The sequence below is a fragment of the Euprymna scolopes genome, chromosome 25 (assembly GCF_053919585.1).
Source record: "Euprymna scolopes isolate OS-2025 chromosome 25, ASM5391958v1, whole genome shotgun sequence".
NCBI lineage: Eukaryota > Metazoa > Mollusca > Cephalopoda > Sepiida > Sepiolidae > Euprymna > Euprymna scolopes.
Window position 1 is genome coordinate 60,927,025 of NC_136506.1, and position 17,102 is coordinate 60,944,126.

Genomic DNA, 17,102 nt, shown 5'->3' on the forward strand with positions numbered 1-17,102 from the left:
GTTTATACGCACACGTGTTTATAGCTAGTAGTTGCCGGGGCAAAAGAGAAAGAAAGGACAAAGTCTTCAGTGTATTAATGTGTTGGCATGTGTGAGTATGAGTTGTATCGACGAGAGTAGTCATGTAGAATGATAAATAAAGTTTGTGTGGGTACCGCACGTGGAAATAAGCGGTAGTTTGAAGAAAACCATAGCTAGCTCGTTGTACTCACGTCCTGCCTGAGGCCGCAGCCCCAGGTGAAGTCTACTCCCAAGCAGGGGTCAGGGTCAAAGAGGATTAAAGGTTTGTGATTTCGCCTTTTATATACTCGGTCACGTGATTGAGAGCCGGCTTGTGATTGGACAAGCCATAAGGTTTCAAATCTCAAAGTCGTGAGAAGTAGTTTCTGCCTGTTTGTAGCGGGTATCGACTGCTACAAATTCTAAAAGATTTAATATTTTTATGGAGCAATTCCGGTTTCTGACTGGTTGGTAGCAGGACGTGGCTCTATTTGATTTGTCAGTTCTTATTACGAGTGTCTATAAGTAGAACCTTACACTTTTCGGTGATCATACCCGCCTCATTATATCTGTTATCTATTTTCCCTTGTGCTCTTTCTTGTTGTTATTATTACTTGTTGTTATTATCACATTATTGTTGTCAATGCCAGATTTTTTTTACACATTGTGCTTCTGTTATTTCTGTTATCTGTTTGATAACATTTTTTATTTAACTGTTCTATTTTTTTCTTTGTGATGGCTAGGTCTAGCCACCAGCAAAAAGAACCTGACATGGCAAAGGGGCCCAAATGTCTCCTCCATTTCAAAATCGGAACATATCTTTCAAAATCATTATCAACATCCACAAATTTATGGAAAGAGCTAAGACCTTTCAACATTTAGTCAGTTTAAAGATACTACTCATTGACCTGTTAAAAAGAACTCTGTAAGTTTTTGTCATAGACAAAAAAAATTGATCAATTCTTCAAGTAAGCTAATTTATTCTATGAAAAGATGAATCTGGTGGCAACCACACTCCCCCTCTGAATTCACTCTTGGAATTTCCATGTCATACACCTTGATATGGTTTCCGTTTACTTCAGTGTCAAGCCAACTATCTTCATAAGTTTTGTATATCTTTTTGTCACTTTTGCTCTCAGGGCGGAGCAACAATACTAACTTATGGATAGGTTAATCTAGAAAATTGGGCCTTTCAATCCATTTTCCACTTTTTTTTTAAGATGCCTGCTCTTCATACACATTCATCTCGAGCTTTAATGGTGTCTTATACAATGTAGGATCATTGATTGGACTTGCTGTGATGGCAGGGATGTTGAGGGCGGATTCCTATTTGGATGGAGTCTCAATCACATAGCTGCTATGGTTCACTCTCTTTCCACTAGTGTTGGGATTAGGATAAGAAATTTCAGGACTTTCAGTGACTTTAACAGGAGATATATTCTCCGAATGAAGAGGACTGGCTTCATTTGAAACAGAAGAAGAAATCTTAATCACAGGTAAGCTTGGTTCTGTTGCTGTGTCCGCTTCCTTGACATCAATTTTTTGACGGCTGACTTCTTTGGTTCTTCCAATTCACATTTCTCTTTGTCCATTGTATCCACAACAATCTCAGGAACTTCTACAGTTGGACCCAACTTAGACTCTTTTTTACACGTTTTAGATTGATTTTTTTGTCTCACAGGTGTTATAATCTGCATAGTTCTTTTCAGAAAACTGCAAATTTCCATGAGTATGATATGAATTCGTCAATGGACTGTGGACAAACATGCATTTGAGTTCTTGGAACATCCGATTTATCCTCAGCTGCCGAGTTAGTACTAGTTTCAGAAACAGAATTAGCTGGTTGTTTTGAACATCCCCTTACTCTTGACTGAGTCATATGCATTGGTCCCTCATCTACTTCTGTATTGGTTGTTGACGAAATGCTCTCTTTATAAGGGATAGGAGACAGAAGGTTTGCTGGTGATGCAAGCTGCTGTTGTTGCATGAGTCCATGTTCTTGCATGAGTCTATGGAGGTTTACTCACTTTCTTAGAGCTACCCAAAGGATTGCTTTTATCAAATTCCACATCGGCTTCAGGACCCTTTTTAGCATTACTGTGTTCACTAATCTTTTCATGTAAATCCATCCACTCCTTATCATTACTGATGATACCAGACTCAGTGTCGGTGGCTGGCGTTTTATCAGTTGGGTAGAATTGCACATTTTTTGGGATTTCCAAAGTCATCACTTGGCAAGTTAGTCCAGTGGCATCTCCAGAGTCTTTCCTGGGTTTCGTTTTTCCCACAATGCTCCAGACCAAGTCTTTCTCTGCTGTAAAAGGATCGCTGTCTCCCCCAGTGATACAATTTTGGGGGGCTGGAGCTCGAGGACAATCATATCCAATCAGTAGCCCTATGTCACAATTTTGGAGTGGGTGAATGTGATGTGCAATTCTTGCCAGGTGAGGCCATTTCCTAGCTGCTTTGACGGTAGGGATGTGAGTCTTTCTACGGGAATGAAATCCCTGGAATAAACATTTGGTAGGGAGATTCTTTTCTTTGAATCATAAGCCCTGACCATCAGAGTGTCCAGTTTTTGACATCTGATGACCTTATTTTTCGCAGCCAGGTGGTCAATTGAAGGTTCACCTGTTGAGAGTACACTTGGTTTATTGGCATCTTATTTTATTCTCACACCATTATCTACAATACAAGTCTGTCACTGCCAAGGGACGTTACTCTAGCGGTGTAACCTGAGATTAGTTCCTCATGCAACATCTTCCCCTTTTAAGAACAACAACAAAGAAAAAAGATCCACTAACAAAAATATAAAATAACTAAAATACAAAAACAAAACAATGCTTTGTCCTTGTGACCTAGGCTTTCACTGGGATGACTACCTCCGGCCTAACAGGGATTATTCTGCCCTTTTCACTTGGACTCAATTAGTTCGTATAGTCTTTGAATCTAGCCGGATTCCTTACTAGTCTCCCTGAACGTGTCATCCTCATTCCTTCAGTATTTTGGTTTGCTGGGGATGGTGTCGCCGGCCTCATTCCTTCTCTTCTATTATTTTCAAGTTGAGGTGTTTACGAATTACAACCCCCTTCTGTATTTGGCAGTTCAGTTATTGGTGCCTCCTCGCTAGGCCTTTGGTATGACTGAGGGATCAATGATGGTGATGGGAGTGCTTCTGCTGTTTTTTTAAAATCCACCCTATTACGTCGGAGCAACTCCCCATCAACTTTGAAATGGTATGACCTCTCATCCAGTCTCTGCAACACAACTGCTTTCTTCCACTCTCGCTGAATTTTTATGTGTGGTTTAATACATACCACATCTCCATGTTGCACTGGCTGAAGTGGTTTTACTTTCCGGTTGAAATAATGCTTTTGCTTTCTGCTGTCCCACTTAACTGTTTTCCTTAGATTTTTGTGTAGTTCTGGTCTGAGTAGGTCCTCTCTGGTTGGAAGAAGTGTCTTTGTTCTTCTTGACATTAGCTTCTGCGCAGGTGATAAGTGACCCTTGGCTGGCGTATTCCTGTGATCCAGCATCGCTAGGTATGGATCAGCCTTATCTTCCATTGATTTCCGGAAAAGGTTCTTTGCCATCTTTACAGCAGATTCTACTTTTCCATTTGCCTTGCTATTGTAAGGACTGACGGATGTATGTGCAGAACACCACTTTCTTGCAAAGGTGGAGAATTCTTGACTACTAAAGTGTGGTCCATTATCAGTGACCACCTGATCTGGTATCCCATGTCGTGCAAAATGGTGCTTAAGCTTAGTGATCACCGTTCTAGCTTGTGTAGTCAGGAGATGGTCAATTTCCCAGAAATTACTCATATAATCAACGGTGCAGAGATAGTCCCTATCTGCAAAGCTACTTTTGCCCAGGGTCTCTCCGGAATTTCATGAACAATTAAAGGCTCTGCAGGATTGGCTACCTCATATTTCCTGCACGTTGAGCATTTTGAGACAAAGTCTCTGATGTCACTATTCATATTTGGCCAGTACAGGCATTCTCTTGCTCTTCTGCAGCATCCTTCGACCCCTAGGTGTATGAAATGCAATTTTTCTTTTAACACTGCTTGCTGTGTTGTTAGTACTACTAATTGGTTTCCTCTGAATATTAATCCATCTTGTACCGTCACTTCATTCCGCATGCTGAAATATGGTCTCACCTCTGAGTCAAGATGTACTTTGTCTTCTGGCCATCCTTCCACAATTACTTGCTGTAACATCTGCATACATCTGTCTTCTTTTGTGGCTGAGTGCAATTCGAGCAACCTTCCCTCTGTCACTGGAATATATTCTGTTTTCTGGTCATCATCATCATCATCACCACCACCACCACCACCACCACCACCACCACCACCACCATCATCATCATCATCATCATCATCATCATCATCAATACATTCATTGCTCACTCTATGAATATATGCCCTTGATAATGTGTCTGCTAGGGTTGACCTTCATGTAGCAATGCAGCCCTCATTCCTTTTTCACTTGCATCACATTGAACGACCAATGGTTTATTGGGGTCATAGTATCTCAATACTGGTGCTTCACTCACTAACCTTTTGATTTTCTCAAAAGCTTCTTCATGGATCTGAGACCATGTCCATGGCACATCCACCTTTGTTAAGTTGCGAATTGGAGCCATCACGTCAGAGATGTGGCGCAGAAACTTTGCCAAATAATTCACGAATTCTCTCAATTGTTACACTCCCTTAATGTCTGTTGGCCGTGGTATATCTTTTATGGCTTTTATTTTCTCAGGATCTGGAAGTACACCCTCACTGGTTATCCTGTGACCCAGGCATGATACAGATGTTTGCTGTAAATTCATTTTCTCAGCATTCAATCGCATCCCACAATCACAACATCTTTGCAACAGCCTTCTGAGTTTTCTATCATGGTCCTCTGTTGCTTCTTCCATCGTTTTACCAATCCCGACCACCAGAAGATCGTCTGCTTTGTTGATGATTCCTTTCAAATCGGCCACATTATTATATAGTTCTCTTTGAAATATTTCCGGAGCTGGAGCAATTCCAAATGGTAAAACCTCCTATCGAAACCGACCATATGGAGTGGTAAAAGTGGTCAACCGACTGCTGGCTTCATCTAACTTCAGGTGCCAAAATCCATTCCTTAGATCAAGAGTTGAGAAAACTTTGCTATCAGCAAGTTCTGGGAGGAAATTGTCCAGTACTGGTAACTGGAAATGCTCCCGTTTAAGAGCCTTATTTAATGGTCTGGGGTCAATACATATCCGTAACTTTCCATTTTTATTTTTGATTACCAGTGATAAGGCACTTACCCATGGTGTTGGCTCGTTCACTGGTTCAATTACCTTCTTTTTGACCAGTCTTTCTAATTCGGCTTTTACTTTTACCTTGATAGCCACTGGTATTCTTCGAGCCACTGCAACATGTGGTGTTACGTTGGAGTTCACTTCAGATGAACCTCTCCAGGTAACGTACCCAATTCTTCCTGGAATACATCCTAAAATTCGGATATGATATTCTCCAGGTGCTGGCTGCTGTCTTTTTGAGATATGTTTGCAACCCTCTTAAATTTGTCATTGTTCACACTAATGAGTGGCATTTGCTGGATGGCATTTGCTCCAAGTAGTGAATAGAAGACAAACTTCACTGCATACTTGAGTCCAATTTTTGGGTTTATCATTTTTATCCGACATTCTCCTAACGATTTCATTTGTGATCCGTTCCACATGACAAGGGTCTTATTGGACTGCTCAAGTGTTTTTCCCGCCACATATTTCTCGTTCAGGATGTTCACTGAGGCTCTACTATCTAGCTGAAAAACAACCGGCTTTCCTTTGACCATCATTTCTGCCTTTATCACTTCAGGTCTGATGGAATTGATTCCTTCTTTCATGGTCACACTGTCCACATGTCCATAGTCTGAACCATCACTACTGCTATCGCTATCATCTTGTTTTCCAACAAACCGAATATTCTTTTTTCTTGACTTACATCTTTTTGCAAAGTGGTGCTTTCCATTGCATTTGAAACACGTCTTCCCAAAAGCTGGACATAACTCTTTTCTGGGTTCATGTCGCAATGCACACGCCCTACACCCTCTGTTACTTTCTGTGGTTGTTGGCCTTCCCTTAAGTTTCAAGTCCACTCTGTTAACTGCCTCGGGTCTCAGAATTCTAGACTGTAGTGTTGCATTTTCCGATAGTTTGCATATGTCTATGCATCTCTGTAAATCCAACTGTCTCATTTTGGGTGTGGGGGTTGTGCACTCCAAGAATTATCTGGCCTTGTAGTATGGAAGAGACGCAATTCTCACAGAAATTGCATGTCTTTATCAATGTATGGAGTGCCGTGATAAATGCTTCCACTATTTCAACTTCTCCCTGTTTTCTTGTGTGGAAGATATATCGTTCGTATGTCTCCTTAATTTCTCCAATGGCATACTTATCAAACGCTTGGAGACTTTCATTGGGTGTTCTCTCTTCTTCTGGAGTCAGAAATTGAAACCCATAATATACTTTTAATGCTTTGTCTCCAAGTTTATGCAGCAACATCGCCGTTTGTTATGGTACTGGCTGTCTCGCTAGATACGTGATGATAGCATAGTTATTCCATCTTAATTTAAACAGCTTCCAGTTCGCTGACAGATTATTTTCCATACACAGGAGTTGTGGGGGTCGTATCCCCGTCACTGGTCTATTTATCTCTTTCATGTTAAGTTCGGACACTTTTTTTTTTTTCAGTACAATCTTGTGTTTTACGGCCAATTAAATTGATTTAAACTTCTTTTTCCATATTATTTAAACGCAAATAGATCACAATGTCCAGATAAAGCAAAACAAACTTTTTGTGTGTGTGTGTGTGGGTGCAATGTAACACAATAAATCAAACATTACTTATCTTCGTTTATTTTTCTTACAATACATTTTCCATTTTGTATTCTTCCTTGGAACTCTGTTCATCTGACCGCTGCCAACATGTTTTATTATCTTTGCATGCGGATTCTCTTTAATGAAAACAACACAACGCGTACACTTGGTTTACTGGCATCTTATTTTATTCTCGTGCCATTATCTACAATACAAGTCCGTCACCGCCAAGGGACGTTACTCTAGCGGTGTAACCTGAGATTAGTTCCTCATGCAACACTCTTCTCTTGATTTAGGCTTCTTAGGGGTGTGGTGCTGCCTAAGATCCCCTCCCTTATCATTTTTTATCAATGTGGAAGCATGTGGGATGTCTACAAGTACCATTTTGGCATATGCTTCTTTTAGGACATTGTTTTAAAATATGACCTTTACCTAAACATGCAAAACATAATTGATTGTCCAGAATGAATTTTCGTTTCTTAAGCATGTCCTTTCTATCAAAGGTCTCACATTTCTGTAGTGAGTAACTACCATTATGGCAAAAATGGCATTCTTTGGTGGAGTTCATTTTTTATTCTGGATGCCAGCCATTAGAACATTGGTTCCAAAATTTTTGTTTTTTGGTTTAGTAACCATTTCAGGGGGAACCCGATGAGACGCTATTGATGTGCTTAGAGAGCATGCAATTTTGGCTTCCTTAATGAGGAAATCTGCCAATTCTTGGAAAGATAATACATTCCTGACTTGATCTTAGTTTCTTCTGTCATTCATCCCCAATGGCATCTAAGCCACTTTGTTAGCTTCTCAACCAACTTCCGATGCTCTCAGATGTCATTTAGCAGAGACAGTTCCTGAATACTCTCCATTGCAACCTTGCACTGTGACAAAAAGTCTGAAAACTAGAGCAAACCTAACGAGTCCTTTCCATTTATTTTTGACCAGTTAGTCAACTTCGTGCAAAATGCTTCAGCCACAATAAATGAACTCCCATATTGCTCCTCCAACATATTCATTGCGCTCGTGAAGGCATTCTTCATTCTAAGCAGCGAGTATATCTTCACTGCTTCCTGCGGGGATCCGGTCAAAAGAAGAATACCCTTTGTTTTTATCAGTGAACTGAATGATACAATCCACCCAATGTATTCGAGGGGATTTCCATCGAAAATGGCATATTCTGGAACCTGGATTCTACTGAGTGCTATTGACTCAAAATATGACCTAACCAGTGTAGCTATGTTGTTTTGTGCTTTTGGATTTGTGGAATGGTGGTTGATGCTCTCTGGCATGGCCGACAGAACACTCAGCTTTAGTGGCAATGAGGATTCTAACTGGGTCATGTTGAGCAGATCTACATCGGACAGCAAAAGACCTGAACTCACTAGCTTTTGTTCATCGAGCATGTCATATTGAGTTATTGCTTCAGTTATAGCTTGCTTGATATGTAACTGATTTTTTATCTCATCCTGCCTCAACTCTCCTCTGTTCATCCTCTAGCTGCTCACATTGTCTCCGAATTCCCTAAAATACCTCAAGGAATCCACTGACTAAAAGACCCCAGGAAAACTCACATTGGAGCAATTCAGAGAAGAAGAAAGTTTACAGAAAGTGTCTGAGAAAGACCCAGGAGGAAAGGAAATATTGAAGTTAAAAAAATCTAGAGAGAAAACTAAAAACAGAAACGACTACTACCCACTCTCCAAAGAAAAGCCTATGCCCAAATACTCAGAACAAAATCACCAGCCAATTACCAAACAAAAATCAACCCTAAAGAACATGCCTCCCCTATCACTGCTCTAATTCAAACAAAAGGCAATAAACTAACACCATTAAGTCCAACAAAAAAGAAGTTGGAACTGAACTTCCTAAAAACCCACTACAAACAGCCCCCGAAACCCCCACATCACAGCCACCCCTTCTCTTTCCTCAAAAGTAACCGAAACTTCCTCCCCCTCCCTCCCCTGTCCTTCCACTTCAACCATTCCTCTCAACACTACTCTGGTACCCCCTCCTCGACTTATATAACTCACCTATGGAAACAGAGACCCCACCACCCCAAAAATGAAACAAAGCTCCACCCTTAAAAAAACAAAGAAAAAAAAACAATTGACCCCCCCCCCCGCCCCCTAGAGAACCTGAATACGACAACATAAAACATTTTAAAGAGGTCAACCTGCTTAAGTTGGCCGAATTTAGAGAGGGAGCAGGAAAACTCATAGACGGCTTCACAAATTTCCCCTATGCAAAAAGAATACTTACAGTAATATGCAAAAAAGAAGAAGCAAAAGAACTATGGCAAATGCTAGAAGAAGCTAACCATTCCCTTGAATTTTCTTCCCCACTTGTTATTTTTAAAGACTCCAATATTCAAATTTTTTTTAATGTTGTATTGGGATATATACTGTTAAAATGGATCTATCTCAGTATAGAATAGCTAAATTAACCTATCCCTTGTATGTCGGTAGTATCTCCCATGATGGACTCATCAACACTCAGATGGGCACTTATTTGATCAGGAGAGCCATCAGCACACTAATGACCACGATGTTTGTTTCTGGTTCTCAACCCTAAGGCACCACAATGGATCTACAGCTTGTTACATTGAGTGTCTGAGGACTAAAAACCGATTTGAGCAAATTTCGCTTGAGCCTGGACCTGCAGCATTTCAGAGTGGATATCTCTTGCTTGCAAGAAACCCAATCTCACTTCATGTAACCATATGAGTGCACTGTCTAAGAGCTATTACATTTAGTCAGTGTACTTTAATTCTCATTCAAGAGGTGTTTCTTGGTTAGTTAAATAGTCATTAGATCCGGAGGGAAGACTATGCATTTTGGATGTTACTATAAAAAGTAGGGAGTTTCGTTTCATTGGGGTTTATGCATCTAATAGTCACATTGAGCTTGCTGCTTTTCTTCAGTGAATCAAGCAGTTCATGAGTACTTCTTGAATGATTATCTTAGCAGTCCTGGATCCCGATTTAAATTGATTTGGGTTACCTTCTAGGTGTACTAACAGAGATCAGGATGCTGTTTTATTTTGTGAGTTTGTAGATAAGTTTGATCTTATTGACAAATTCTATAATGAAAAGCCCCATGACTTAAGGTGAACTTGAACAGTTAGGTGCGGCTCTGGTGCAGTATAACTTATGAATTATACCGATTGGTTCTTAAGTGAGTCGACGTAGGAGTATTACATTGTCCAAGTTTCTACAATATAGTTTACTTTTACTCAGATCATCTACTTGTTCATGTACAGGTAAACTTAGATAGATCTAAGCCTAGATTGGCCAGTCACTGGAAGCTGAACACGTCATTGTTTGATGTAGAAGGAATACTGTGACAGGCTACTATTAACCTTATAGTGGGAATTGATGGGAGCTGTAATTGGGAATAAATGATGGGTCAAATTTAAGGAAGATATTAGGACCTTTTCTGCCAATTTTAACAAACAATTCAATCTAGAATCTAGGGCAGTTAAAGCAAAACTAGAGTCTAGATTTGATTGGGTGGTTGAGAAGGGGATATAATTAAGGCTCAGCTTGCCTCTTTGGCTGAAAAGGAGCACCAAACTCTAGTAAATTAGGGCTAGGTTAAAAAGAATGCCTCAGGAAGCAACAAATATGACCATGGATCTGTGTGCAAACGAGCTTCGCCATACTGCCGACTGGCACATCGCACATGTTACATTGTTGGATGGACGTACCATAACCATAAACAAAGGCATTTAGGTGTCATTTTCAGAAAATTTTTTTCCATGAAATTTGGTCTGTCATTAGAACTATTTGACACCTATTTGGTTGACTTTTCTTGGCTTTCGGCGACTGAAACGGCTAGGTGCAAAGGTAGTATAGTGGAAAATGAAGTCATTGAAGCTTTGAAGTGAGTCAGCCTTAACAAGTCTCCAAGGATCAATGGTTTGCTCTACATAGTGTATTTGAGGTTGTAGTACATCTTTGTGCCCTTGCTAACAGTTTTATTTTACTCATAGTTTAGAAACGGTTCAATCCCCAAGTATTTTACCATGGGTGCTGTGAAGCTGTTATGCAAAAGCAAAGATGGTGGGGATGGGTTAGATAATCATCAGCCCTTAATGTTGCTTAACACTGAATTAAAGATTTTAACAAAGATTCTTACCAATCGTCTGCCGTTTGTCTTGGCTTGCCTAATTAGTCTCAAGCAAACTTGTGCTGTGAAGGGCAGGACAATGCAGGATAAGTTGTACTCAATATGCTTGATGATAGAGAAAGTTGAAACTGAAGCCACGTTGATCAATTTTGATCAGTTAAAAGCCTTCAATAGGGTAGACCATTGTTACTTGGGGGCCGTTTTTGGTCCACAGTTTCACTCATAGGTTCACTTCTTTTTTGCAAAACTTGCAGTGATAGTAGAAGTGAATAGAAAGAGAGTGAGGCCCTTCAGCTCATCCTGATCCATCCATGCTGTATGTACTTGCGTTAGAACCTTTCCTGTGCAGGCTAAGGGTGAATCCAGTCCTACACAGTATCATTTTGCCAGGTGCTTCCGCCATGGTAAAGTACTCTGCCTATGCCGACAATGTAACAATGTTTGTAACAAACAATAAAAAAAAAAAAGGCTTCCTTCAGTCTTGACAGACTATGGATACCCACTGTAAGGGTGCCTGCGCGTGAAATTTGTGTGGCAAGAGTTGCGCAATCTCCAACCACGCCTCTCCTGAGTCAACATTGTTGCATACCAGTGGCAAGTTGAGGTACAAGACGACTGGAAACAATGCCGAGATAAGTGAAGAGCACATACAGCACCTAGAATTCCCAAATGGTCACCCATCTGGTATTAGCCAGGCTCAACGATGCTTAACTTTGGTGATCTGACGAGAACCGGTGTGTCAACGTGATTATGCCGTATAATAACGTAGTAACAAACAATACTGAGATTAGCACCATCAGCATGGAAAGCAGATTGTATGAAATGGTAAAAGGGGCCAAATTGAGCTTGTGCATCAGTGCCTGGAGCAATGGGTTTTGCAAGATGCTCGGTGTCTGTTTTAGTTCTGATCTTCAGCTGGAGAAAAATTGGTTGGAGGTTTTGAAAGCAGTATGGTCCACAGCTAGTCTGTGGATCAGCAAAAACCGTTTATTAAAGGGGAGAGTGGAGGTGTGTATATCACACATCTATCCAATCTTTATGTACCGGCTTTCTGTTCTTCCTCTCCCGTGTCACTCACTCTTACTGCTATATTTGTAGCAGGCTCTTTTCTAGTTCATGCGGCTTGGAAAAGCCCATATTGTCTGTGGCAATATCTATCTCCATCTTTCTGAGGGCGGTCTGGGTATGCCAAATATAGAGATTCGTCTACACACACTTCAGCTCTATTACCTGGATCGAATGTGTACACAAAGTGAGGGAAACATTGGCCTCTGGAAAGAGAACACTAAGAAAGTCTTTCTAGCTTTAAGAAGTGTACACTCGTTTGAGAGGGAGGCACACAGGTTGCTCTGAGGCAATTTTATGCCATGTTCGTAAATCATTGCAAACAGTTTTTGATGGGGCTACGCTGTTTAAATAATATAATCTTTCATTTTCTTTAATATTGAATACAGTTCCATTTGGGTACACCAGTTTTGATTAATTGGGGCTAAAGTTTATATTTGCACCTTGTTTGTACAGAAAATATAGTTTGTTTAAATTTTGGGATTAGAAGAGCATTTTCCAGAATACAGAAAAAAGTTCACCTTTATTATTCCTAAGTGAAATTTTAGCATCGTCTCTCTTCAAAATGATATCGTTTACTTGACTGCCGTCAGCTGGCTTTACAAAATGATTCTGAGGGTTAAAGTTGGGATCAAAATTGATAATATCTGATTCCTTCATAATTACATGTGCCATTGCCTAACAATCAACAAGAAAATTGTTATGTTTGTTGAAGTGTCAAATGTACATAAAAATAAAAGTGTATGTTCACTCATGGAGCTCTCCACATTTTTGATGGAGTCTTCTTTGAAATTTTTGTATCTACATTCGAAACTCTTGTGATTGGGTCGCCCACAATTATAGCAAATAATGTTCATCCTTTTCTTATGAGAAAAATTGTTTTGGGAAAAGTTGCAGTTTTTATTCAAGGTAAAGGTATAATTTAATTTCAGTGTTTTTAAGTGAGCATTTTAAAATTTCATATTTGTAGATTCATTTTTTTTCTGTGATCATTTTCTCAATTTCCTCGTAACCTCTAAATGCAAGCTTGAATTGACTAAAAATCATGGGTTTATTTTTCTGAGTTATCACGGTGGTAAACATTATCTGAGCTGTCATCTAAACACTGTATTAATTCTGCAAAAACAGTTGTGTTCTTTTCAGTAAATTCAGGGTTGTTTCTAGTTTCTGATAAACTTTTTACCTTAAATATCAGTGGTAAAAAAGAAACTGTCTCTATTGATAGAGTAAAAAAAAGCCTTTCTTGACACAAAAACACACGAGCCACACATTCCCCCTACTTTCACACAGCATCAAGATATGCATACACCTGAAGTAAATGCTCCAAATGAAGACAATCATGTCGCCATTACATGTAGTGGTCGACAGGTACATTGGTCAAAGAGACTGTGTAAAACTTGGTATTTCTGTTAGGAAAAAAAAATTTTTTTCCTTGTTTCCCTTCTAGAACGTTCTATTACAAAAATAAAGATGCAAATATTCCCCAACTTTTCACAGAAAAGTAAAAACATTTTTTTTTTTTGTAAAAATGAATAAAATAAAATGAAATTTTTATTTTTCGCAATTTGTTATGCTACCTTTTTCTCTGTCGGCTTTCAGCCTAAGCAGGGGGTTATGTAGCAGAAACAAATGGAACCTTTTTTCTTTCACAAATCAATGTCTCTCCCCTGTGTTATTTGACCATATACTGACTAATCAGGGGTGTAGCGCATTGATCCTTTCTCTCCCCGGAAGAAAATCGGACAGCTTCCGGTTTGAAGGAAAAGAACTCTTTCTTACCGAGAGAGATGCTAATCAGATCGGACCGTTTTCCTCGCTCTCTCTCTCCACCTCTGTGTTATTTCATCTGGTATCGACGATTCCCACTGGGAATACCTACCGCGATAGCACCAGGTAGACAGAGTCCATCTTTTACCCAGGGATAATATCTCCCTGTGAACATTCGCCTGAATAAACCTTTTCTTTGTTACATTTATTGAAGTTGTTGCATTCGTCACAACCTAGGCACAATCTAAGAAAATAAATAATTCAACACAAGCTTCTGAAACAACGAACGCAACAACTTCAATAAATGTAACAAAGAAAAGATTTATTCAGGCGAATGTTCACAGGGAGATATTTATATATATATATGTGTATGTGCGTGTATATGTGTGTATATGTATCTTCTCCTACCTATTCTCGATCTTACTTGTGTGTGTGTGTGTGTGTGTGTGTGCGTGTACTTATGTCTGAATGATTAAGCGCATAAATACATGCGTTTTTTGGTTGGGGAAAAAAATAAAAAATAAATAAATAAATAAAAATAATAATAATAATTAACCAATATGTGCCTGACGTGTTAGTGATGGATGTGTGTGAGTACGTATGTGAGTGTGTAGGTGGGTATGTATATATGTATGCTCCTACATATATTTCTGTGTATGTGTGTGTGTGTATGTGTGTGTGCCTGTGTGTGTGTGCGCGGGCATGTGTACATGTACATATATGTATATGTATGCATGCGTGCTATACATGGGGAAAGAAAGTCTTAAAAAAAACATAAAAAACCTTCACCAAATGGACCAAAAGCGCCCTCTTTGAATCTAACTTTGACCGGACACTTTGAACACTTACGGTTGGAGACAGAATGTCTGAGACCACACATCACTCTGAAAAACACATTTCAGCAGAGGTAAAAATAACTTTTCAAACTCCCATTTTAAAGAAAAACTTTTTACAAAAACATCTGAAGAGAGCACACCCTAAGCGCGAAACGCATTATAAAAATATTTTAAAATAAAAATATGATGAAAACCTTAAAAAAAAAACACAATTGTTGATGGCTACACTCTTTTAAATATATATATATATATATATATATATATATATATATATATATATATATATATATATAGAGAGAGAGAGAGAGAGAGAGAGAGAGAGAGAGAGAGAGACATGAAATTATTCCCTCACAAGAAAAAATACATTATTGACAAAAAAATAAATAACTAAATAAAATAAAATAAAGTAAAATAAAAAAAGACAGATACAAAAAAAAAAAAAAAAAAAAAATGAGTGATGCGCGATGCGGTGCGCGGTGCGGTGCACTGGTGCATTTTTGTATACCATAAACCATTTCAGTTGCTGATAGAGAATTTATGTAACCGTTTTTTTTTTTTTTTTCTGTGTGTTTATAGAGGGTGGCGTGTGTGAATTTCACGCATTTTTCTTTACTTTTTTAATTTTTTGGCGAATTAAATAAGCAAATATGACATTTATAGTTATCATTTCTTTTGTATATGTTAAAATAAAAACCATTTTTCAAAAGACACTGAAATGAAGATTTTTTTTCTTTCTTTCACTTTATTTGGTATTTTGAGTGGTGGTAGCTAATCAAGAAATGGGAAGATCGAATTCTAATAATAATGGCCATGCTCTCAATCTGCCAATGCAAAACTTTCCGAACAACCAATGAAAAGCTCGGATTGCAATGACGTCATGCCGTCCCTTGAGCCTCCCTCGGCAAAAAGCAACAAAAAACACTCGAAAGTTTTTCACTTCAGAAAAAAAAAAAAAAAAAAAAAAACTACAACAAGCATTCAACATTGTTTCCGATCTTCTTCGCCTTCGCTTGCATTCATAATAACAAACAAGAATCAGCATCCGACACGCACACACACACAGTCGCGTAAGAGGAGGGAGAAGATGAAGCTATCCATTTAAAAGCTTTTCTGCTCTACAAAAAGTAACTTCTTCGACAGTGAACGATTTCGTTTGTGTGTAATATAGCCGATGCAAAAAACAGAGAAACTCCATTACCATGCCAGAACATTATTGCTGTTTGAAATGGCGAAGTTTCCACTGTTTCTCCTTCAATTACCGGGATGTGAGTTGCCAATAAATCTATGAACTAGAAAACCATGGATGGCAACACTTCTGATCACAGTTTACCAACAAGTGACCATACCGGGGCCACCTGGATCCAGTGTTGGGACAAAGATATTCGTTCGGTTTCCAGACTAAATTTAGGTGAGTAAGAAAGAAAACGAAAAGTCTTTAAAAACCTACAACTTCGCCATTTTTGCAACGCCTTGCTTTTAAAAAGAAAAGAAAAAAATCCCTTTTTAAGGGTCGTTTGAATTTCTTGCATGTATTTTTGACTTTTCATTCGTTAGAATTGGATCCGCCACGGTTAACAAATAATTAAAAATGGTTATTTAAAAAGTTTGTTTTGACCCAATTTATTCTCTAATATTTTTTCTTTTTACTGTTTTTGTTTTGTTTTCTTTCAATAAATCCGTAAAGTTTTCTTCATCTGCCAAATTCTTGGATAGAATTTATTCAACAGAAGAGAAAATAAAATCAGATTTTTTTTTAATTATAAAGGTGTTGGTATTAAAAAATACTATTGATTTTGAGATCATTCATTCAATTAAAACGTTTTAAAATTGATTTCTTTTATGCAATTATTTTATTTTATTTTTTTTAGAAAAAATTGTATCTGTTTCTAATATTTTGCATTAATGGTAATTGATACGTTTTATAACATTTCTAGTTCGTTTTATTTGCTTTGTATGTCAAAAGTATTTAAATAAAAAAGAAACACAAATTAAATGAACTTGCGGAAAGCAAAAATATTGAGGAGAAATCCTACTTTTTTTTTGCCTAGAATTTTTGAAGTTTTCATTCCTTTTATTTTTTGTTGTCACGAATCGAATGAAATATTCAATATTGTCATTTCAAAAAATCTCACTCCATATTTTGATTGCTTATTTTTTAAACATAACTTTTCTCCCATACAACATATTTTATCGACATCTTATGTGCTTGTAAGTGCGTAAATAAGGACAGAAATCGAATTCTGACACTATTAAAACTTTATGACCAACTTTTGGAAAAGTTTCTGCCTGTTTTTGTTGTCTCCATTGGAGTGGCAAAAACGTTTGGAATAATGTCCTTTCTTCTAATAAAAAACGAAAAATCATTTATTGATGGTTACTGTATACTTTAGTCTCTCTCTACGAGGAGTATGACTTTTTCCGCTAAAAAAGAAAAATAAACGTAAGAAAA

At 38.3% G+C, this 17,102-nt stretch overlaps 1 protein-coding gene and 1 pseudogene across 1 annotated transcript in view; one reads left to right on the top strand and one right to left on the bottom strand.

Annotated features, from left to right (window-relative positions):
* Positions 1 to 11,629: 11,629 nt before the first annotated feature.
* Positions 11,630 to 11,746, bottom strand: LOC145247739 (5S ribosomal RNA; annotated as a pseudogene).
* A 3,851-nt stretch (positions 11,747 to 15,597) lies between these two features.
* The window catches only part of LOC145247390 (uncharacterized), a 195,583-nt gene continuing 194,078 nt past the window's right edge, over positions 15,598 to 17,102 (top strand). Inside the window, exon 1 of the mRNA XM_080109091.1 lies at positions 15,598 to 16,061. Within this exon, the coding sequence (XP_079965217.1) occupies positions 15,953 to 16,061 (109 nt within the window). The 5' untranslated portion in view covers positions 15,598 to 15,952. The remainder of the gene's footprint in view (positions 16,062 to 17,102) is intronic.